This window comes from Symphalangus syndactylus, chromosome 9, assembly GCF_028878055.3.
Source record: "Symphalangus syndactylus isolate Jambi chromosome 9, NHGRI_mSymSyn1-v2.1_pri, whole genome shotgun sequence".
Taxonomy (NCBI): domain Eukaryota; kingdom Metazoa; phylum Chordata; class Mammalia; order Primates; family Hylobatidae; genus Symphalangus; species Symphalangus syndactylus.
The window spans coordinates 136,456,853-136,482,004 of NC_072431.2; the positions used below are offsets into that span (position 1 = coordinate 136,456,853).

At 35.3% G+C, this 25,152-nt stretch overlaps 1 protein-coding gene across 24 annotated transcripts in view; it reads left to right on the forward strand.

The window, feature by feature from the left end:
* The window catches only part of RFX3 (regulatory factor X3), a 322,024-nt gene that overhangs the window by 192,109 nt on the left and 104,763 nt on the right, over window positions 1–25,152 (forward strand). For all 24 annotated transcript variants that reach the window (XR_010113770.1, XR_010113771.1, XM_063609885.1 and 21 more), the window contains one exon: window positions 15,886–16,144. Coding sequence is in view for 22 of the 24 variants with exons in the window: in XM_063609885.1 (XP_063465955.1) it covers window positions 15,886–16,144 (259 nt within the window). In the remaining 2 variants the exon portion in view is untranslated. The remainder of the gene's footprint in view (window positions 1–15,885; window positions 16,145–25,152) is intronic.

Genomic DNA, 25,152 nt, shown 5'->3' on the forward strand with positions numbered 1-25,152 from the left:
AAAATGTGAAAAAATTAAAAATTCGAAACCCTGCTTGTTCCAAGCATTTTGGATATAGGATACTCAGCCTGTAATCTCAGTTTATCAAAAGTGCTTTATGTATCATCTAAAGAATAGGAAGCACTCAATAAACACTAGTTACTGCTGTAAAATTATGCACTCATTATTTGTTTACATTTTTTGCTTCTACTTATGATTCTAAATTCTGCATATTGTCTTGTGCATTTTTGAACTGCTTTACCACTGATATTAGGGTCTTCCACATAATAGTTAAACATGAGTTGAATGAATTCATTCACTCACAAAACCTTAGAAAAACAACATTTGTAAGGTAGGTTCTTTAAAGCTATAGGACCCATTTAAGTGCAGAAATGATTCAAAGCAAATATCTAGTGCTAACATGTATTTTCTGTGGCCCACTAGCTCAGTTGGTTAGATCATGACTAATGAGGTCTAGGTCATGAGGTCATTTGTCACAAAGTCCAATTAGCTTTGATCTGGTCTGTATGGACTCAAATTGTATCCTCAACTCTAGCCAATAATGTCACAAATGTGCACTTTTGGTCAAGAGGGAGAAGATGCATCTTTAAAAACCTTTCATTACTATCAAGGATAATTTTTGACTAAAGGTTCTGTAGCATCATTTTTATACTTAATAAGGAAATGTCATTGTGTTGTCATGAATTATACTCAAAATTTTAGCAACTAGTGACCATGAATATTTTTTCTTAAATAGGACTAGAAAATTTTTTTCAGCGTAAGCTATTTCAGTCTTTCTGTAATTTTGTAGTGCTGACATTTGACTATTACAATTTTTGTCTCTAATGTTCATTTTAGGGTCTTTCTATGGCTTCTTTTTATTTGGCACACTTCCATGTATGTTAGGAAAGAATATTCCATATTCTTCTATTCTACCACACTGAATTAACAGCAAGTTAGTGTTTGATCCCTGACTTGGATCACAGTCAGAGTCCCACTTCTGTGTGATAATAAATGCTTTTTGCTAATGATACTTCCAGAAGATAGGGACTCTGATCTTTATCATGAACTTTTGAGCACCCAGTACATGGCCCTACAACCTGTGCATGCTTAGTAAGTTCACTAATGCTCTTGTCACCAGCATCCCCATGTCATGTAGCCATAATGCATGGGGTCTCACTCAAGAGGTGATGACAGCTCTCACAGATATGTGTCGTCGCTTATGAAAATGTGTAATCATTATAATTTGATGATACTAAAGTGTTTACCTGATTCTCCCTGTGAATATGTACAATTACTGCCAGCATAACAGGCTTAACAGTGTGGGTTAGTGAGTGAGGGAACATTTCAATTAAACAACTGAGACTGCTTTACAGCACTGTGTGTTGGAATAGAGTAGCTTTTTGCTTAAGGGAGAAGGTAATGTAATTTACTTTTGCCCCTGTTTATTTTATCCTTGCTTCTGTAGGAACCCATGCTACATCATTTTTGTATTTCCTTGCAGTAGTTTTTCCAAGATTTCCCAAAGGCTTGATTATCATCTTTATTTCTATAAATTCTTACTACTTATGATATTTAATAATTTAGAACACTATGATTAAACCTGCTTGGAAACGTTGCATACCATGTAGAGAGAGTTCATTTCAATGGAAATTTTTTTTTTTTTTAAATTATACTTTAGGGTTTTAGGGTACATGTGCACAATGTACAGGTTTGTTACATATGTATCCATGTGCCATGTTGATTTCCTGCACCCATTAACTCATTTCAATGGAAATTTCTTGCTGTAGCTAAGAAATTTTTTTTTTAAATAAAATGATTTTTTTCTTCCCCCACTCTTTTTTGACTCATACTTCCCCCACTCGCTCCTACATCATGCTAGTCGAAGTGGAAATAGAGACATCATGCTGTATTATGGTCAAATTAAGAAATCTTTATTTTAAAGGATTTTCTTATATAAGCTACTCTTTGAAGCTTGCCCACTGTTTAAAGATAATCAGTGTTTTAAAATGCAAAAGTATTCATTGTATGGATATCTGTTCTAGTAGTCTTCCTGTTGAGATTGTAGATTTCTCAACTCCAGTACATAACTTCTCATACCATGATCCATTATACATTAGTCCCTTAAGAGTTCTGTGGTTACACAAGCAGTGAAACACTGTGTGATTCACTTTCCCTTGAGAACCCTCAATTCCTGTTACCTTTTTAAAAGCCCTATCGAAATGCATAGAACCACAGAATACTTTTACCTGAGTAATATATAATAAAATCACGTTATGCTTTGGGAAATGGTACACTAATATATATTGACATTGAATAATTTAAAATCCATTTTTAAAGTACTATACTTATAGCCATCTCTTGAAAATCATGTATTAGTGCATTTTTTAAGTCATCTAATTATTTTCCCATACACTTTAAGTGATTAATAAGGAACCTTAAAAGGAATATTTCTTCAATCTCTTTTCTTCCTCTATAAGTGGAATACGAAATTTCAGTATTTGCAGGTGAAATTATGCTTTCTTCTTATTATTCAAATGCTGTCTCCTTAAGAGAAATGGTTACATGGAATTCTGTAATTGAGATGCGGAGGTGCTTTCTTCATTTATGCTTCTACGTATGTACACATTCTGACTGGTATAGGAATTGATTTGTGAATCCACTTGCCATTTAGATTTCAGTAATTGTATATGGCTGGTCACATAGAAATTTCTCTTGGAGAGAGGACTGCCCTTATGTGGAAAAGACCAGGGAAGGGCACCCTGTTCTCTCTAATACCTAAAACAATGGCCCATGATCGGTGCTCAATCTATATTTGCTGAATGAATTAAATAAAGTTTAGCATTTAATGATGGGTGAGACAGGAGCCGACTACTTGGTGGCTTGAAGTACCAGGGATAAAATGAATGAAACTGAATTGAGATACTGCTGACCACATGCTCTTCAGCCCCTTCCAAGCTTGCTTTCTTCTCCACATTACAGTACAATTGCCGTTATCAAGGTCATTGATGACCTTCAGTTGTTAAATCTAACAGACATACTTCTAGATTAAATTTATTTAATCTCTAGCCATCAACCAGTCAACCACTCTATCCTTAAATCAGTGTCTTTTTTCTGGCTTTTCTGACTCTATATTCTTTTTTCTTCCTTTCTTATTTGCTCCTCTTCATTCTTATTAGTGGCCAGATAAGTTTTCTATGACTTTAGCTTCAGAAGCATATTGGTGTACATATTTCTCTGGTATTCTCTAAGAGAGACCACGTTTTTTCCATAACATGTATGACTATCTGTCGTTCTCTTGACTATCATTCCTTTTGGTTTTTTTTTTTTTTTTGGCAAATCTATTTTATTTATTTATTTATTTTTTATTATACTTTTAAGTTTTAAGGTACATGTGCACAACTTGCAGGTTAGTTACATATGTATACATGGGCCATGTTGGTGTGCTGCACCCATTAACTCATCATTTAACATTAGGTATATCTCCTAATGCTATCCCTCTCCCCTCCCCCACCCCACAACAGGCCCCGGAGTGTGATGTTCCCCTTTCTGTGCCCATGTGTTCTCATCGTTCATTTCCCACCTATGAGTGAGAACATGCGCTGTTTGGTTTTTTGTCCTTGCGATAGTTTGCTGAGAATGATGGTTTCCAGCTTCATCCATGTCCCTACAAAGGACATGAACTCATCATTTTTTTTGGCTGCATAGTATTCCATGGTGTATATGTGCCACATTTTCTTAATCCAGTCTATCATTGTTGGACATTTGGGTTGGTTCCAAGTCTTTGCTATTGTGAATAGTGCTGCAGTAAACATACGTGTGCATGTGTCTTTATAGCAGCACGATTTATAATCCTTTGGGTATATACCCAGTAATGGGATTGCTGGGTCAAATGGTATTTCTAGTTCTAGATCCCTGAGGAATCACCACACTGACTTCCATAATGGTTGAACTAGTTTACAGTCCCACCAACAGTGTAAAAGTGTTCCTATTTCTCCACATCCTCTCCAGCACCTGTTGTTTCCTGACTTTTTAGTGATCGGCATTCTAACTAGTGTGAGATGGTATCTCATTGTGGTTTTGATTTGCATTTCTCTGATGGCCAGTGATGATGAGCATTTTTTCATGTGTCTTTTGGCTGCATAAATGTCTTCTTTTGAGAAGTGTCTGTTCATATCCTCTGCCCACTTTTTGATGGGTTTGTTTGTTTTTTTCTTGTAAATTTGTTTGAGTTCATTGTAGCTTCTGGATATTAGCCCTTTGTCAGATGAGTAGATTGTAAAAATTTTCTCCCATTCTGTAGGTTGCCTGTTCACTCTGATGGTAGTTTCTTTTGCTGTGCAGAAGCTCTTTAGTTTAATTAGATCCCATTTGTCAATTTTGGCTTTTGTTGCCATTGCTTTTGGTGTTTTAGACATGAAGTCCTTGCCCATGCTTATGTCCTGAATGGTATTGCCTAGGTTTTCTTCTAGGGTTTTTATGGTTTCAGGTCTAACATTTTAGTCTTTAATCCGTCTTGAATTAATTTTTGCATAAGGTGTAAGGAAGAGATCCAGTTTCAGTTTTCCACATATGGCTAGCCAGTTTTCCCAGCATCATTTATTAAACAGGGAATACTTTCCCCATTTCTTGTTTTTGTCAGGTTTGTCAAAGATGAGATGGTTGTAGATATGCGGCATTATTTCTGAGGGCTCTGTTCTGTTCCATTGGTCTGTATCTCTGTTTTGTTACCAGTACCATGCTGTTTTGGTTGCTGTAACCTTGTAGTATAGTTTGAAGTCAGGTAGCGTGATGCCTCCAGCTTTGTTCTTTTGGCTTAGGATTGACTTGGCAATGTGGGCTCTTTTTTGGTTCCATATGAACTTGAAAGTAGTTTTTTCTAATTCTGTGAAGAAAGTCATTGGTAGCTTGATGGGGATGGCATCGAATCTATAAATGACCTTGGGCAGTATGGCCATTTTCACGATACTGATTCTTCCTACCCATGAGCATGGAATGTTCTTCCATGTATATCCTCTTTTGTTTCATTCTTAACTGATCACTTGTCTCTCCCCTACTAGAATGTAAGCTTCATGTGGGCAGAGACCTGGTTTGTTTGCATCCTGTTCTCTGTCTAATACCTAGAACAGTGGCCCATGATAGGTGCTCAATCTATATTTGTTGAATGAATTAAAGATTAGCATTGAATGATCGGTGAGACAGGAGCTAACTACTTGGTGGCTTTAAGTACACAGGGAAAAAATGAATGAAAGTGAATTGAGATGCTGCTGATGTGGCATTCACACAGCTTTCTCATTTGTTTTGTTGTGTTTTTTCCTCTGGTGGAAAACTTTTGAGACTTACATACATGTGTGTGGTTACTCGGTTTTTCTTGTTTATAAATTTTTATCAGTGACTTCAAGTCAAATCTTTTATAATGCCATTTCTGCTAAAATTGATTTCAGTCTATATTTATTTCCCTGACCACTATTGTCAGGGCAAGTGACTCATATATGTATTGACTATGTATATCTTTTTGGTATGCTTCAAAAACCATTATAGCACTGGAAATTTTGGTAATGTTATCATGAGCAACTGCCACAGAATATAAAATTCCTTTTTATAACAGTAGACTTTGGGTTTTTTTTTTTTAAACTCAAGTAGGCTAAAAGAATTATTTTATTTTATTTTTGAGATGGAGTCTTGCTCTGTCGCCCAGGCTGGAGTGCAGTGGTGCGATCTCGGCTCACTGCAACCTCTGCCTCCCAGGTTCAAGCAATTCTCCTGCCTCAGCCTCCTGAGTAGCTGGGACTACAGCCACATTCCACCACACCCGGCTAATTTTTGTATTTTTTAGAAGAGACAGGTTTCTTCATATTAGCCAAGGTGGTCTCGAACTCCTGACCTTGTGATCTGCCTGTCTTGGCCTCCCAAAGTGCTGGGATTACAGGCGTGAGCCACCGCGCCTGGCCTAGAATAAATTTTAAAACATCTTTTCCCTTTCATTCCTGTGAAAATCAGGTTTTATAATTGTAGTATCAACTAGTACAATGGTTCTCAAAGTGTATTCCCCAGACCAGCAGCATTCACATCAACTGAGAACTTGTTAGAAATGCCAGCTTTTGGTGCCCACTCCAGTTCTACAGAATTAGGAACTTTAGGGGTGGGACCTAGCTCTCTGTGTTGCAACCGGCACTCCACGTGATTCTAATGCACATTAAAAGTATGATAACCGCGCCTGTAGTCCCAGCTACTCGGAGAGGCTGAGGCAGGAGAATGGCGTGAACCTGGGAGGCGGAGCTTGCAGTGAGCCGAGATTGCGCCACTGCACTCCAGCCTGGGCGACAGAGAGAGACTCCGTCTCAAAAAAAAAAAAAAAAAAGTTTGATAACCACTGTTCTTCCACACAGAAATAAAGAATTTAAATGCTAAGTAAAGATGTGCAGATCCTTACAAAGTAATCATAGGATGGTATAAATGATTCCAATACCCTGTACATTGTCAACATACATAGTAATGAAAATACTACACATGAAGGAGAAAACTCAGTAAGTTATTACAAGAAGTATTACTGACTTTTAACATTTATTCTTGCATTTCCTCCCCAGTAGGTGTAGCAATGGCTGAATAAATGCTTATCATTTTTTACTTTTCGTTATAGCAGTTGAAGTTAGAATAAATATGTCTTTTGAATATAAGTGAAAGCAAATGTCTTATTAGTGATATTCAGTAGTATTTATTACTTTATATTTAACCTATTGTTTTTTATTCTTATGTAATAAGGAGAGGTTTAATATCAGGTCACTTGAATTCCCTTCTGAAGTGCTGTTTTCGTTTTGGTGTCTTCCACAAAATAGACATGTCATCTTTCTGGTGTATCCTCTGCCTTCAGTCTGATGTGGAGCACTTGAGAATATCTGTTTTGAAACTCAAATAAGTAAATAAGTAGTGCATGCGGGCCAGGCACAGATTTTACATATATATATGCACTTTGTTGAAGATTCCAAATAATGTAGCTACTACTTTGCAGCGCTTTGGTGGCCCATGTAAAAACTCCATAATTTGAAACTGTTTAAGGCAGAGATTCTTGGTTTCAAGCAACAGAAACCAACTCTGGCCTATTTAAGACAAAGAATTTATTGAAAGATATTTGTGACTCACAGAATTTCCAGGAAGTCTGGAGAATCAAGCTGGAAACAGGCAGGCACAAGTGATGTCAGGCAGCAGCCAGACCATGCACACAACTGTAGCACAGAGACAGTGCAGTACAGACACCACAGCACTGCAGCCATCCCAAACACTGTCTGCCATTGCTACCCCTGGATAATGATCTTGTATCCTGGCCCTGCTGCCACTGTAAACATGACGTGTCTCTCACAATGTGTCACCATTTCCATTGCTTTGTGCCCCTAGCTCCTTATTTAGAGCAAGTCCACCTGGTTATTTGAGTCCTAAGTTGATTTCCTCTAGCTTGTTTGTAAGGGAGGTTGGAAAAGCCAGTACCTGGCTTTCTGAGCTATTATATTTAGAAATGGGATTTGTCCCCCACCAACATTCACAAGTTAAGAAATTGTACAAACATAGAGAGTTCAGATGCTGTATAACAAACCAAAATTCCTGTAAGTATCTGTACTTCAATGAATATTCAACATGACAAAAGTGGACTAGATTCCTAGGCAGGGATACAGGCTATAAGTCTTTCTGGCCATAAATCACAAAGCTTAAAATTGTTGAATAAGTATTTAGGATATTAGTAGTTGCTTTGAATTAAAGAATTTTAAAATCTTTGTGGGTAGTAACTTTGCTCTGCTTTATATGCTGTTTTATCTGTTACAAAATATGGTGCTTGAGACATACTCAATAATTATCTGTTGATCAACTGAGAGAATCACTCAATTAATTATTGGTTGTCTGTGTTCCCTGGAATCAATCAATTAATCACTGGTTGTTTGTGTTCTGTGGAGCCCTGGAGTTCTACGGTGAAGGAGAGGTGCAGAGGCGTCTGTATTGGGAAGGAAAGAAACAGACTCTGCTCCATCATCTGTGTCCCCCTTCACCTGGAGCATGTTCCACTCTTATCCATTTGACACTTTGAGGTTAATATATAAATTTAATTGGAAAAGAGTCTACGCACCACTGAGCTTGAAAGTAATTTAAAAAGTAATTAAATAATGAGAAGAAAAGAGCATCCAACCTTCTTCTTACTGTTTGTTTGAATATTGACTGAAATAGTTTTCCTGGTCAATTAATTTTGGTAAGGAGTGTGTGGATTCATGGGAAATTTTCTGAAAAAAACAAGAAAATTCTACAGCAAGAAATAAAATCTTTACTAGATTTCTCCAAAAACCAAATATTACTTTCTCCTCCAAGTCCTTAGAAATAAAGACAAAAACAAAAAAGTGTAGGCCCAGTTTTTATCCTGCTCCAAAACATATGCCTAATTTCCTCAATCATATAGCGAGTTTTCTAAGAAAATTTTAATTTGCCATTCCTCTTTAAATCCAGTTTACTTGGCAGTGTGTACACGTTTCAAACAGAAGTAGCATAACACAAAGAGCACTGGACTGGGAGATACCCAGACCAGAGTTCCAGTCTTCCTTCATCATTTCACTCTCAGTGTCATCCTCAGAGCAAGTGTTCTTACCTCCTCACATCTTACTTTCCCCACCTATAAAAGTGGGGTAACAACTTCTAACCTGTATGATTAACTTCATGTAGATTAAGGACAATAATATATCCCCCTGTCTCTTAAAAACATTTGTCCCTGGTTTCCAAATGCACCTCTTGTGCTCTCAAACTTTTCTAAGATATTAAAAATTTGCTCATTCTGGCTGCCTTTAGTTATTTCCTCAGTCTAGTTCAATCAGACATATAATACCCTCACTACACTGAGCAAGCTTCCAGTAAGGACACCTCCTATTATTGTATCTAATTCACAGGTTCCAGAATCGTCTTACATGGCCCGTCACAGTCATGGGCCCTGATTACAACTCCATTTTCTCATGGTGTATTTTTATTTTTTTATTATTATACTTTAGGTTTTAGGGTACATGTGCACAATGTGCAGGTTTGTTACATATGTATCCATGTGCCATGTTGATTTCCTGCACCCATTAACTCGTCATTTAGCATTAGGTATCATGGTGTATTTTTACCTTTCTTGCCTCAGGACTCTGTAGGTTGTCTCGCTGGCTAGAACATTGCCCTACCTCCTCCCACCCATAAGGCCTTTACCACTATCCCAGCCCAAATCAAAATCCAAACGTCTTACAATAGTCTGTAACAGTGGCTTTTAAGGTTTTAAAACTATCATCCACCATGAGAAAGTTAGGCATACATTTGTCTCTCTGGCTAGAACATTGCCCTACCTCCTCCTACCCATAAGGCCTTTACCACTATCCCAGCCCAAATCAAAATCCAAACGTCTTACAATAGTCTGTAACAGTGGCTTTTAAGGTTTTAAAACTATCATCCACCATGAGAAAGTTAGGCATACATTTCATACTCTGGTAAGTACACACATACATACCCAGGCATTCACACACACATCATTTATGTATATATTCTGTATATGATAAAAACAAAATTTCTAAAAATGATTCTTATTAAGTGTAATAAGCACTGATGTTTTCTAGTCTAGTCTAGTCTCTTTTTTAAATGCTGCTGTGACCTATTAAAATTAATTTCATGACCCACTACTGAATCATGGCCTGCAGTTAAGAAAATTGTTTACACTGCATGCATGTTTAGTTTTTACCTACTTTAACCTCGTTTCTTTCTAACAGCTTTCTCATTTGTTATATCTAAAATACTTCAGACTTCTAATTTCCTTGTAAATATCAGGATCTTTCCTGTGTTGTGTGCTATGTTATGAGTTTTTGTACTGTCTTCCTAAAATATTATTCTTCCTGTTTTCCATAGGGCTGACTCCTTTTCATCTTTTAGTTTCAATCTAAAAAAAAAATCTGGCTTTCAGGGATAACATTCCTTAACTATCCTATCTAGTATGCTCTCTCTTATTTATTCTACTTTTATATTGTATTTTTTTTTGCTTTCATAGGAATGAGGAAAACTTCTAATTATCTTATTTTCTTTCTTATTTTTGCCCACTTTCTCCTTGTGTTACGTAGCCTAATAACAGTAGAGGTCATGTCTGTGTTGTTCCTTTTATTCTAGGTGCCAGAATAGATGCTTATTAAATATTTGTTAAAAGAATGTATGCAGAGTAGCCTAAAAGCCATAAAATGTTGTACCCATGTAAGATAATGGTCACCATGGCTATATTCTATCTGTATAATACAATTTATGGTATGAGATTTACAAGCTATTTTATTTCCTTAATGTATCACTTTCATGCCATTGCTTGATTTTATAGTGACAAGCTTATTGGTTGGAGGATATTCAAAATCTTGGTAAAATACAAAATGCAGAATTTAGAGATACTGAGTATCTGGAATTGTGGATAGGACGTCTGAAGATAAAGAAAACAGAAAAAAATTGGTTATAGCTAAGATAAATTGCCATAATCATCCTAGTGAATAAATAAGTAGGGAATATTCAGGGTCATCCTTAGCCAAGGTGTATGCTAAGGCATGGTGGGAAACAAACGGCACTACGTTACTGAATTCAATGAATCAGAGTCCTGACATTTACATAGAACCTTATAATAGAGTCAGCTGTGAAGAAGCTTCTGTCGGCAAGTATACACATATCGATGTGTTCACATTCATTACTGGATACATATGCAGAACAATGGAAAGATTTCTCTTCTGCTATAGAAATAATATGACATTATTTTCATGGCAGTCTATGGTAATCAATACAGAACAAACAAAATGAACACAGCAGTATCTTTTAAATGTGCACAGAATTGCTTGGGGATTTATCTATTTCAGGAATGTACAGTCCAGAAATAGTTAGCTGCTTTCAATCTGATATGCCAAAAATTGAGTCGTTTTCTTGAACATATGTTTAGGAAATTTCTGGAGAAAATAGTGTGCAAGCAGTAACTCATATGAAGAATATATTCAGTATACAATATAAAAGATGAGCTGATCTGAGATATCAGAATTAGAGAGTCTATTTCTAGTACCTAAAAAGTACTGTTTATTTTTGCTGTTGGTGCTTCTTTTTTAAAATAAATTTTTAAATATTTATTCAGGAGCTTAAAGTATTTAGACATGGAAAAAACCTTTAGGAGTTACCTGTTACTTGTGCATGACTCTGGCTCTGGCTCCAGGGACTCCAACAAGTGGGTTCGTGCTTGCCCTCTTACCTTTAAGGGACAGTGGCTAAGAATATTATTATTATTATTGTTATTATTTTGAGATGGCTTCTCGCTTTGTTGCCCAGGCTGGAGTGCAGTGGTGTGACCTCGGCTCACTGCAACCTCCACCTCCCAGGTTCAAGCGATTCTCCTGCCTCAGCTTCAGTAGCCTGGATTACAGGTGCGTGCCACCATACCTGGCTAATTTTTTCTGTTTTTTTAGTAAAGACAGGGTTTCACCATGTTGGCCAGGCTGGTCTCGAACTCCTGACCTCAGGTGATCCACCCATGTCAGCCTCCCAAAGTGCTGGGATTATGGGCATGAGCCACCGCGCCTGACCCAGCTAAGGATATTATAATCTGCCTGTATTACTCAACCCAATGTTTGAAAGTCTCCCACATTTCCAACTGCAAGTGTATTTTTGTCAAAGCCAAATTCAGACAATTTATCACACTTCATTCCTTAATATAATTGTGTGCTTTTTCTCCCTAAAAATTGCTACTCTTTACCCCAGTGTGTGTTTATAGAGTAGCCAAGCCTTCTCCACAGTCGCACGATGGAGTAATGGGGATAGTTTATGGATTAGGCACACTCTTTAGTGACTTTATCCCTTCTGCTCTTCTTTGGTCATGTTTTAGCTTATGAACTGACTTTGAGGGCTATATAGAGATTTTATATATCTGTGATGCATTTATTTGCATTACTGTTCTTTACTGAGTATAATGATACAAAGAGGGCAAGCCCAAAACCTGCAGTGATCCCTTGGGATGTTTTTCTTATGATGAGGTAGCAACTTCCACGATCACAGAACATCTAAAATTCCAATCTGAAGTGGTATGTATCTTCTGAAATGGCCCTGCCTTTTCCATGGCTGCTTCTTTACAATTGCAAGTACATCGTCTACAGGCCTCATTCTGGGTAATAATGGAGAATAGTGTAGTGCTAGAAAACAGTAAAGTAGCAGTAAGGAAATCTCAAATAGCTACAGGAAGTTCATATGGTCCCTATTCCACTTGTTAAGCTATTCCTTAGTAGTTGTTGACATATATCATTGACAGATATAAAAAGTTATGTTCCTTTTTTTTGACATAATGGTTGAGAATATAGATTAAGTTTAGATTCCAGATCCATGATTCATCAGCTCTGTGGTTTAGACTAAGTAATTTAACCAATCCAAACTTCAGTTATTCACCTTGTATGTGAAATAGGAATTATTAATATAACAGCCCCTACCTCATGGAGTTTATGAAAATTTAATGAGCTAATGCCTAAAAAGCACATAGAATAGTGTCTGCTGCATAGTAAATGGTCAGTAAATATTAGCTATATTTAGCTATTATTATGTTTTATTTGAGAAATCTACTTACTAGTAGGGGACATCCTGAATCATCCTGCTTGGATGATGAAAAGGAAAGGGGGCACCATGTCCCGCATCTGTCAAATATTTATTGTTGTATATCTATTTGTACAGCTTATTTGACTTTACTTAAATATCAACATCAGATTGTGCTATTTTAAGCACAGTTAAGTGGGGCTACTGTCATATTCGGTAGACAAAAATTAAAATGACCTCATTTCTCATTTTATCTAAATTTGAAACCAACATGGCTGTTTTATTTTATTAAATAAACATGTAAATAAAGAAACAAATGAGATTTCCAGTTGGGAAATACAGCAGTGATGAGAAGAATGGTACGTGTATTTTAAGTGACATTTTTCTATCTGAAAAAAAAACAATAAAAAACATTTTCTATGAATTTGTTTCTATCATCACCCCAGACTAAAATTTTTACCTGGATTCGCTGTGGCTCTTTCTGGAAAGGGCTCTTTACCCAGTGTGGAATACTTTCAGAACACTCTTATTACTTTACTAATATATATATTGTAAATTACAAGTATAATTTATAATGGATTAAAAGTACTTGTTTTAAATTAATCAAAAATCTTGGAGTAGTTTAGCATAATTTCTCATGTTTTAACAAAATAAAAGATTTGTGATACAGAAATTTATGAAACTGGCTATTATGTCTACCATACTTTTAAATATTTTTATTTGTTGACTGCTTAGTGTGCCAGCTATGTACCAGCAACTGTGTTAAGTGTTGAGAGTACTGATGGTAGTAGGAAGACTTGAGGAAATTAACAACACATCGAGAGCCATGTTTCAGGAATTCAAAGGATGCTGGGAAAGTACAGAGCTTAAAACATAACAGCCCTGTGAGGAGTGGCCATAGAGGGCAAAGGATGCAGAAAATTATTTTGAGATAAGGAGCTTCTGTTGAGAGTTTAAGGATGATTAGGACAAAGGCAGGGAGGTGGAAAAAAATGAAAAGGACTTTCAGGCAGAGGAATCCTTATGTAGTGAAGCAGAAAGGCAAGATAAAATGGCACTTTGTCAGGACCAGAAAAACGGTCAATATGATGTGAGTGAAGAGAGCATTTGATAACATGGCTAATACCAAGTCTCGAGATTATGTAGGCACGACCCCCGATGATTTTTGTAAAGTGGACACGAGTTTTGAACTTTTTTCTGAAGGCAAGAATCATGGAAAGGTTTTTAAGCAGTTTTATTTTTATATTTGTGTTATAGAAAACTCTCCTGGCAGCAAAGTTGGAGATAGATTGCAAGAGCAACTGATTAGAGAAGGGAAAATCCATTAGAAGGCAATTACAGGTTGATCATCCCTAATGCAAAATCCAAAATCTGAAATGCTCCAAAATTTGAAAGTTTTTGAGCACCAACATAAGATAGTGACATCTTTGCTTTCTGATGGTTCAATATATACAAACTTGGTGTCATGCACAAAATTATTTAAAATATTTTGTAAAATTACCTTCAGGCTATGTGTATAAGGTGTATATGAAACATAAGTGAATTTCATATTTAGATATGGATCCTATCCCCAAGATCTCTCATTTTATATATGAAAATATTCCAAAATCTGAAAAAATCCAAAATCCAAAACACTTGTGGTCCCAAGCGTTGTTGATAAGGTATTCTCAGCCTGTATAATAGAGAACGTTAGGAATTAAGGTAGTGTGTATGATAATGGAAAAGAGAATTGGAAAATTATTTAGAAGATAAAATTCACAGGACTCAGCAACTCATGTCAGTCAGAGGGAAGAGTAAGCAATAATTTCCAAAGCTGAGAATGGTGGTGCTGCCCTCTACTGAGAAGCGGAAGTGTGGAAGAAAGAACAAGAGAGGAAAGGAATCTCATCATATGTTAAATTTTACACAGCCTCCCATATTTCATAGGAGTTCTGAGTAGTGATGACCACTTGGCTGTTAGAAACCCAAATTTAATATTCTTAAAGTATAGCTAGGAAGTAAAGAGAGCAGTGATACCAACTTATGTAAGATTGTTTACTAAGCATGTATCTGGTAGTACAGTACTATATGTGGTAAAGCTCTTTGATCTAAATAAAAATAAGAGCTCAAAATGGAAAACTCAGAAAAATATTAATATTTGATGTGCTAGAAAAATTGGAGATTCCAAAAGGCTCTTGAGAGGTTATGGTAAAAAGCAAAAAGTGGAAAAGAAGGGCCATAGAAACTAAGGGACGAAAGAGGTTAAGACAACCAGGCCTTAAGATACATATAGGACAGATCTGAAAACATATACACCAAACTCTCAGGAATGGCTAGCTTTAGGAGGTGGCATTGAAGATAATAGCAAAAAACTGGGAATTTCAATTTTGTATTTGAGTGTTTAAAACCTGTTCTATGTATATTTATTATAACTTCTTGAGAACTTAGTATTTTAAAATAAAAAGTTAAAAAGATCCTCTTAAAATTGAAGTTATAGTCAATTGAAAATAAAAATAGATGAATCAAATAAGCTTAATCAGAACAGAAAAGGGAAGGAAAGGGTAACATGGAGTGGCCAACAGTGTCATACTATATATAGGTCACAAGAGATAAGGATTGACAGGAGTCTTTTAGCTTGGTCTTTAGCTGTGGTCACAAGTGACCTTATTATAAGCAGTTCTAATGAAAGGCTAAGGGCAGAAGCTTCACTGTAGTTGTTGGAAAGTGGAAAGTGAGGACATGAAGAGTTGGAATAGTCATCTTATAAAGGAGGAGCTTAAGTGTGAAGGGAAAGATAAGAGGGAGGGACTTAGGGTCCCGGGTGAGTAAACTATTTGCTTAAGATCCTTATGGAGGTAAGAAAGAGATCCATGCTAGCTCCTTTAGTCATGGAGGTTTATTGGAAGTCACCCAGGAATGTTAAGTAGTCTGAGTATTAGCTAAGTAGGAGCTAAATCAACTACTTACACTACTTCTACTTATTCCAGGTTCCAGCTTTTCTAAAACTGGGATTTATAGTACAGTTTATAAGCAATTGAAGTTGTTCGGCAAATTTTCTTGGAGGGAAGAGACCTGAGCTTATTTATATGCTGGAGGTAGGCACCAGGAGAGGGCAAAATCTCTGTAGTACAGAAATTAGTTGAGGTACTTATTTAAATGAGTGGACCCTTAATTTGAAAAGTAAATCGAACTGTTTCTGGGAATGAAGTTTTGTACAAAATGCAAAACTTGCCGTGTTCCAAAGGCTAAGCCAACCAGTGTATTTCAATTACATTCATATTAGAAAAAAATTAATAAGATGACATAAATAAGCTAGTAAATTTCTTTTTTCTTCTTCTTCTTCTAAAGCCGAACAACAACGTATCCTTACACAGAGACACAGATGTACAGCCAAAATACTGGAGGGAATTACTTTGATACTCAAGGGAGTTCTGCCCAGGTGACTACCGTGGTCTCATCCCACAGTATGGTGGGCACTGGTGGGATTCAGATGGGCGTCACAGGAGGACAACTCATCAGCAGCTCTGGAGGAACCTATCTGATTGGCAACTCAATGGAGAATTCTGGTCACTCAGTGACACACACCACTCGGGCCTCCCCAGCGACAGTAAGTATTTGAGTTTTTAGTAGTTTAGTTTAGCTTTTAATAGTCTCTAATGAACGTTTCCTTTTATAGAGGGAAAAGAGCAACACAGATGGGACTGGGGCAAGAATGTGTTGGATAGTTTTAGTATTGATAGTTTGCAGAATGTAGTATATGTAGTATTATGCAGAATGTTACTGATACACATGCCCTGTAATCAGGTGAATTAGAGTTTTTAATTTTACTGGCAATTAGAAAGGTGAGTTTTACTCATTAAACTGCTAGTTTTAATAAGCTGTCTTCCATCGTAAAATATCTTAAATTTATATAGAAAGAACTCACTTTCATATTATGCTTACTTTATGAGATAAAAGCCAGGCAGTAATACAGAGAATAAAATATAATTTAGCCTGGAATTTTCACATCTTTCAACAATAATATTTATGCTAGCTCATCCCCAGAAAAGTTACATTATGTAAGCCAGAATTTCCCAAACCTTAGACATGTAAGTTTTGCCATATTCTCATGCCACCTGTGTTATTATCAACTTAATATGTTTTCCAAGTTGACTCACTTTTAAAATAGAAAATCGTGTGTAATTTCTTCCTAATATATATTGAAATCAATATTTAAATAGTAAAGTTAAAAATGTTTACCCATGTGCCATATGTAAATTCGTGTTGCATTCCACCAGAGAGATACTTTAGAAAGCATTACTATAGGTGATTCAGATGAAAAATATTTGTGTTGGCTCTGATCATAGATATGAGCAAACAGTATCTTAGGAGCATACATATTTAAGTTAAATTTAATAGATATATTTATTTTAACACAGTGGGTTATTGTTTGGTGTTTTTTTGTTTTGTTTTTTTGAGATGGAGTCTTACTCTGTGGCCCATGCTGGAGTGCAGTAGTGCAATCTCAGCTCACTGCAACCTCTGCCTTCTGGGTTCAAGTGATTCTCCTGCCTCAGCCTCCTAAGTAGCTGGGACTACAGCCACATGCCACCATGCCCGTCTAATTTTTGTATTTTTTAGTAGAGATGGAGTTTCACCATGTTGGCCAGGCTGGTCTTGAACTCCTGACCTTCGGTAAGCCACCCTCCTCAGCCTCCCAAATGCTGGGATTACAGGCATGTGAGCCACTGAGCCTGGCCAACACAATGTATTTTAGTGTACTGAAATGATGTAATAGAAATAGTCATAGAAAGTTTTGCAGAATTTGATATCATCAAACTCTATAGCCTGAACTTCTGCTTTTCACCTCTACTAAGCATATGAGAATGGTCATTTAGGACCACATAGCTAAAGCAGCAATGAAATAGATTTTCTAGGTATTACATATAAAAGGGTGCTGGGGATTTGAATTAAGGAGATGTATCCCATTTTATCATTTCATCATATAGTTTGTTCTTGCAATGAAATAGAGATAGAAATAAATTGGGGAGAAAATTGTAATATGAGAAGCTTTATATTTCTCATTTTATGGATTTTCTCCAGGATATTATATGTGCTTGGTAAGTAATTTGTATATACTTTGTGTATTTGTAGTAATTTCATGTATTCATACTTCCATCATTCAGTGCTTTTTCCCTAATTTATTTTAAAAAAACTCTTTATTTTAATTCACTATTTGTTACTAACATCAGAACAGATGATTAGCTGTTCTGAGCGGAGTGTTCCTTTTTGTAATTTTTTTCTTTGTAATTTTGAAGCATTTCTTATGTGTATTTGTTGTCTCTTGCTTTTAATAATATTAAATACAGTATTTTAAACCTTTTAGTCACACCAGTATATTTATGTAGATTACAAGGGGATTTCTACTAAAAAACCATAGCTTTTCTGGATCTCAGTTCCGCTATCAATAAAATAAGGGGTTAGTTAGACTAAATGATTTCCTAGTTTCCTCCTAGCTTTAGCACCATTAGATTTACAAAGGAATTATAAAATATTCTAGATGTAAAAGTAACTATATCTTCAACATAAAAAGAAAAGAGATAGAAAAAGGTGGCAGTAGTATATGGCACTCCTCCTATAGGCCACCTAGAAAATCATTTTCAGTGAAAGGAAAATACCACTTATCAAGGTCTTAGGAAAACTGAAAAACGGGGCAAAATTTGCCTTTCCCACTTTCATTTCATCCACGCTCTCTTATCCTAACATACCATCCTTCGAAACCCCATTCCTTTCCTACCTCACCTCCTCTAGGTATTCCTACTTGGCCTTCATGCTGATTCTGATACCTGTTTAACTTCCTCATCAACTGGATGTGGGTTTGCTGAATTTACTTGCTCTCTCACTAAATTAACCAAATTGTTTAATCCAGCTCATGTAAATACAGTTGCATTGCTAATCTTTGTAGTTTGATTCTTCTTCTTCTATTTTTTTTTTGGTAAAGGATACACTTTCTATGTAGCTATGTAGGTATGTAGGTGTGAAAGGCGGCATTATTCCTTAAGTTATCCATTACACAAATTTGATGTGTGATTTTTATTATACTAACTGGTAAATTAAACAGATAACTGAATTATAAAAACTGGGAATAGTTGAAAACTTTTACAAAACACCAATTTATAATATCAATTGTATATATTAATTTTATACTAAAAATATTCATATTTGAGGTTGTTTTGTTAAGGATAAAAATTCTAAGGTAATTTTTTTCTTTTTTTTGTTTTGCGTTTTTTTAAATAAGAAAATTTTCCTTTTTAACAAAAGGAGTATAAAAGTTTTTTTAAAAAAAGGTAACTTTTGTATGGAAAAATCACAAAGTGATCTCACCAAAGCCCATATTGATTGATAATGCTGTGCTTGTCTAAATATACTTCTGCTATTGTTTATTGTATTACCTTGAATTGATTATTGAAAAGTATATTTGATTTAAATCCCCTTCTCAATTGTACTGAGGATCTGCTTGACTCACAGTGAGATTGTGATTCTCAGTTTACAGTTTCACATCTGTTACTGTAGTAAAATTAACAAAGTTTAAGTGCCGTGAAACCTATTTAAGATTTCATATCATCTGCCTCTTGCCAAATGTTAGAAATGCTAACCATAGATTTTTGATTGTTTTCACTCCTAAAAATCAAGATTTTTTTTTTTTTAGGAGATGCCATGTCATTAAATGGGATTTAATTGAGTTTATGTATATTTTTCTTTTACTGTAGAATCATACAAAAGATTGTATATGAACACAATCTTTAAAGATTTATTGGTCAAGACTCAAGCCATTTCTTTCCAAACATTGAGCCCATCTGTACCATATAAGTTCAGTTTTTCTAAGTGCTCTTTAGTGTTCGACATATAACCTGTAGAATGACTGATGCAGCCTACTGTGCAATAGTAGCCTACACTGTGGCCGAAATTCTTGACTGAGAAATAGTCCGTTGGGCCACTCCTTAAGGGGCTATCAGTAAGTGTAATGCATAGTCAATTAATTCAGTTGATGTAAAACTAGCTATGTTTGGGTACTTGGAAACAGCACAAAGCAAACACTTTTACCCAGTTCCTATGGCAAAGTTTTCTGCTCCAGTCCTTAGAATAATTGCCTTGACAGTGATAATTGCCAGTGATACACCCCATGGAATACTATGCAACCATAACAAAGAACGAGATCATGTCCTTTGCAGGAACATGGATGGTGCTGGAGGCCATTTTCCTTAGCAAACTAATGCAGGAATGGAAAACCAAATACTGCATGTTCTCACTTATAAGTGGAAGCTAAATGATGAGAATACATGGACACATAGAGGGGAACAACACACACTGGGCGTTAGAGGAGGGTAGAGGGTGGCAGGAGGGAGAGGATCAGGAAAAATAACTAGTGAATAATAGGCTTAATACCTAGGTAATTAAATAATTGGTACAATAAATCCCCATGCCACACATTTACTTATGTAACAAACCTCCCCATCCTGCACAAATACCCCTGAACTTAAAATAAAAGTTTATAAAGTCAGCATTTGTTAATTTGGTAACAAATTAAATTTTATATGATGAATATATTATATCAACTACTAATACTCAAATTTAGTCAAAATACTATTTCTCCTTTGATTGACTGTTTCCTTTTATATGGTCCATGTGTGTATAATTATATATATGTATATAGATATGTACATCTATGCTTTTACTTATATAAATACATGCACATACATTTAAAAGGCATTTCCTGTGGATAATAACAGATAGCAATTTTCAGAAAGATTTTATAACATTTTTATTGAATCATCACTGGATATGGATTCAACTAAGTTGTGACCTGAATATGTTAGGGATCTGTTTATTGGTACTATTTCAGTAGCACATGGACATTAAGGTAGAAGAATTGGCTACAGTCATAATTCTGAACTCATTATACATCTGTCTTCTAACTGTATCAACATAATATTTCCCTCTGCTTTTATTCATTTGAAATTCTAATGTATTTTTCATGATTATTTTTCTATATAATCACATCATTTATACAATTTTAGAGTTTTGGAACCTGAACATACTTTTCACTTGAAGATTAAAAATTTGTGAATGTCGTTAGTGATTTTTTTTGGTGCTCATCACAACATAATTTATCTTATACCAGAGTATGCAATAATTACCAACTTGCTTTAAAAAGCCTTATTTACTCACTTACATAAAATAATGTTTTTATTCTTATAATTAGATGGTTATGTATGGAGTTTTTTTAATTCTTCTTAATACTTTAGATTACATTAATCATTTTTGAGACCGTGATATGAAAGTTAATTTTTACACCTTTATGTATATACGTTTAGTATTTATATATGTTAATGGGCCGTTGCTAAAATTAGATCTCACCCAAGAGGCACAAGAAAAATTTCTTGAAATTCATATTGTTCATATTTCCACCTCTTTTGATTAATGTAAAATATTATAATTTAATTATTTGGAGGAAAATTTGAAAGTCCATCTGCTGCTATATGAGTAAAAGTTTGGCCTAGTTTGTATAATTAATAGAAAGTTAAGAATTCATTTAAGAATTGTGAGTGCTTTTATTTATTTATTCTTGGCTTGGCATGTTTATGAATTTGGTGTAAGGGAATACTTTTTCTAAGAGGATAAATATGTTTAGCTCTCCAAAATAATTTTACCTTCTTATTCTTTTGCTGCTATGTTACCAAGGGCCATGTGTTTGATTTTAAAATTTTAATTTATTTATATGAATTAGTTATACATCCTTAAGTTGCACATTCAAAAGATATAAGAAAGTGCATGAGTCCCTGTCACCCGTTTCCCAACTCTCATCCTTAGAGGCAACCAATATTACCAAGTTCTCTCTTATTTTTTTATTTATCGTTTTTTTTTTTTTTTTGAGATGGAGTCTCACTCTGTCACCCAGGCTGGAGTGCAGTGGCATGATCTCGGCTCACTGCAACCTCCACTTCCCGTGTTCAAGCAATTCTCCCACCTCAGCCTCCCTTGTAGCTGGGATTACAGGTGTCCGCCACCATGCTCAGCTAATTTTTTGTATTTTTAGTAGAAATGGTGTTTCACCATGTTGGCCATGCTGGTCTCAAACTCCTGACCTCAGGTGATCTGCCTGCCTCAGCCTCCCAAAGTGCTGGGATTACAGGCATGAGCCACTGCTCCCTGCCACCAAGTTTTTTCAGTATTATTCTAACAATATTCAAGCAGAATATTTATTTTTTCACTCCCTCTCTTTTTCATTTTTTTTACACAAATGGTAAGGAAAATGCCGCATCTTGCTTTTTTTCACCTAACAATATGTCTTGGAGACTTTTTGTTTCATATTAGTACATGAAGGACTTCCTTATATTTAAGGGAAATGATTGTATTAGAAGGAGCTGAATTGCCCATCTATCTTACCAGAGGAAAAAATGTTGAAATAATATTGGATTATTGGTTATGACTACATTGAGACAGAAAAGCAATATAGTCACATGAGATGAACACTTCTGTTTAATTATCATATATGAAGATATGCTTAGAAGAAATTTTAAGTTAGAAGTATGCATAAATTATGCATAAATCACAGTTCTTATTTTATGTGACGAAACAGTAATTTCTATTTAAAATAATTTACTAAGTTTTACAATTAGCCTCAATATTTTTTAAAAAAAGACTGTCCACTTATTTTGGCAGAAACATGTATCACCATTATGATCTTAGCTTCTTCTGTTTTCCTGTGTCCCTTTTTCCCTAGGCCAACTCAGTCCCTCAAATGAAACTCCTCAGACAGAGTACCGTGAACCATCTGCTTCCTACACTAAATCATAGATTGACTGAAGGTTCTGGGCCTCATTTTCAAAGCATTTAGTAAAATGGGACTTTGAATGACTTGTAGTCTCCATCACTTCATCTGTATTCCATTCAACTGTCAGTTCCACACTGCTCCAGCCTCGAAGCTGATCTAGAGGCAGTAATTTTACCATTAGGGCTGTAAGACATTCCACTCCTAGAAATCTTGATAAACTAGCAGGTTAAGACAAAGAGAATCACAGGGTCCTTCATTCTCTCCTGAGCATAGCCAGTGAATTCCTCTGAATTTTAAAGCAAAATATAATGAATTATTTTATTTTTTAGCTACTTCATATTTGAAACAGCATTTCAGAACACAGGTGTATGGGTAACATGCCAGAAAAAGCTTGATTCTATGTCATACAAGATCTAGATAAACAAAGTTTAATGATGCTCATAAATTCTACTTATAAATATTAAAGTAACCCGAAGTAACCTGTACCTCAGGCAACCTCTTATATATCTTTTGCTTGATCCTTCCTTAGGTTTACAAGTCAAGTTTCACGTTAAGTTACTAGTTTGAAAGTAACATAATTTTTAAAGAAAAAAACTCCATCAACTTAATGCTTCACTTATAAAAATTAGATAATCCAGATAAAATATGAAATGCATTGCTACAGATTAAAATATTAATACATTGTAGTCTATGAGTGACCTATGAGTCAATATTAGACTCAAAAAGTTTCAGTACTGCCTCTTCTACTGGCCCATGTGTTCAATTTAAAGGGGAAAAATACGACACAGTGCATATGACCAATTGTCAATTCACTGAGAAAGAATTTCTGTGTGTTCCTGTGCATATTAGTTCGTCCCCCAAAGCGTGTGATTTGATTACCACTTTCTCAGTACATGTAACTCGAGTTGTTGTCTTTATTGGCCACAGAATTATCTGGTTTCCTTTAAACTCTAGTTATGGCATTTGATTGTAACTATTGGTGGCAGTAAATTTCATGACATAGGAGTTTTGTAATCTAACTATGGACTTAGAAATAATTTTACACATACACTTAAAATTTACTAAGTGTAAGTTTGAGTGACTTTTTCATCTGTCTCATAAGAAAGGAAGATGTGATGTTTAATTGTGCTTTCAAAATTACAGGAAAGATGCAGTTAGGCAAAAGAAAGGAAATGTAAAAATCAAAGGGAGGTAAAGAGGTCAGAACTTGTAGATGATATGATTGTGTACTTGATAAAAATCATAGAGAATGAAATTAAAAACTATAACAATTAATAAGACATTTTAGTAAGGTGGCAGTACAATTTTTTTTTTTCTTTCTAAATGGAGTCTCACTCTGTCACCCAGGCTGGAGTGCAGTGGCACAATCTCAGCTCACTGCAACCTCCACCTTCTGGGTTCAAGTGATTCTCCTACCTCAGCCTCCCTAGTAACTGGGGTTACAGGTACCTGCCACCAAACCCAGCTAATCTTTTGTATTTTTAGTGGAGACAGGGTTTCATCATGTTAGCTGGGTTGGTCTTGAACTCCTGACCTCAAGTGATCCACCTGCCTCGGCCTCACAAAGTGCTGGGATTACAGGCCTGAGCCACCGTGCCCATCCACGAAATTGATACACAAATAAATCAATAGCATTTCTAGATAGTTAGAAAATATAATGGAAACAAAGATCTCATTTATAATAAAAACAAAAAATACCTGGCAACAAACTAATAATATGTGTGCAAGATCCAATTGCTGAATAAAAAACCCCTAAAGTTCCCCAGGGACACCAAAGGAAACTTGAATAACTGGAAAGGCATACCATATTCTTGGATAAGAAATTTCAATATTAAACATTTAACCTCCCTAAGTTAACATAAAATGTTTCAACATAATCTCAATCATAATACCAATAGTTTTTTTTTTGACAAGAAAGGCTGTTCATGTAAATAAACTTGCAAGAATTGTATAGAAAATTTTGTAAAAAGAAAAATAATGAGGGATGGGGTAGAGGGAAACAACCTGTCAGATATTAAAATGTATATAAAATTATAATAATTAAAACAATTGTCTAAGCACATGAATAGAGTAGTAAATGAAAGACTAGAGACCAAGTAGGCCAAATGCGTGCAGGAATATTGTATATATTAAAGGAGGCATTGCCTGTGAGTTGAGAAGTCATGGATTACCAGTAAATGATATTTGGAACAACTGAATATTTATATATTTATAAAAGAAAATTAGATTGGTTCATATATTAATCTTTATATGAAAATTAATTTCACTTGGATAGAAAAATGTATTTTATTATTAGAGTGGGAAGCATAATATAAAATCCAGAAGCTATAAGAAAAATATTGATAAACTCAGTTATATAAAGGTGAAAACATTCTGCTGAGAAAACCACAATAAACAAAGGCAATGGTGAAACAACAAACTGGCATAAAGTTTTGAGGTATTATACTCAAAGGACTAATTTTTTAAATTTATAGGCCACTCTTACAAATTCATCAGAAAAAATAACAAAAACAGAGCAAGTACAAGAACAGGCAGTCCAATGAAAAGGAAAAAATAAAACTACAAAGAAATACCACCTTTCATCCCATACAAGCAATGCGGAAGAGGCTGATAAGCCTTGCCAAGTGTGTAAGGAAACAGGTACTCTCAATCATGATTGATGGGAATCTAAATTGGCACAGAATTGGAGAGCAATGTGGAAATTTTTTATCAAAATTAAAAATACGCATATCCTTTGACTCAGTGAGTGTGCTTCCAGGAATTTATCAGACTGATAATACTCTTATGTATATGAAATGCTA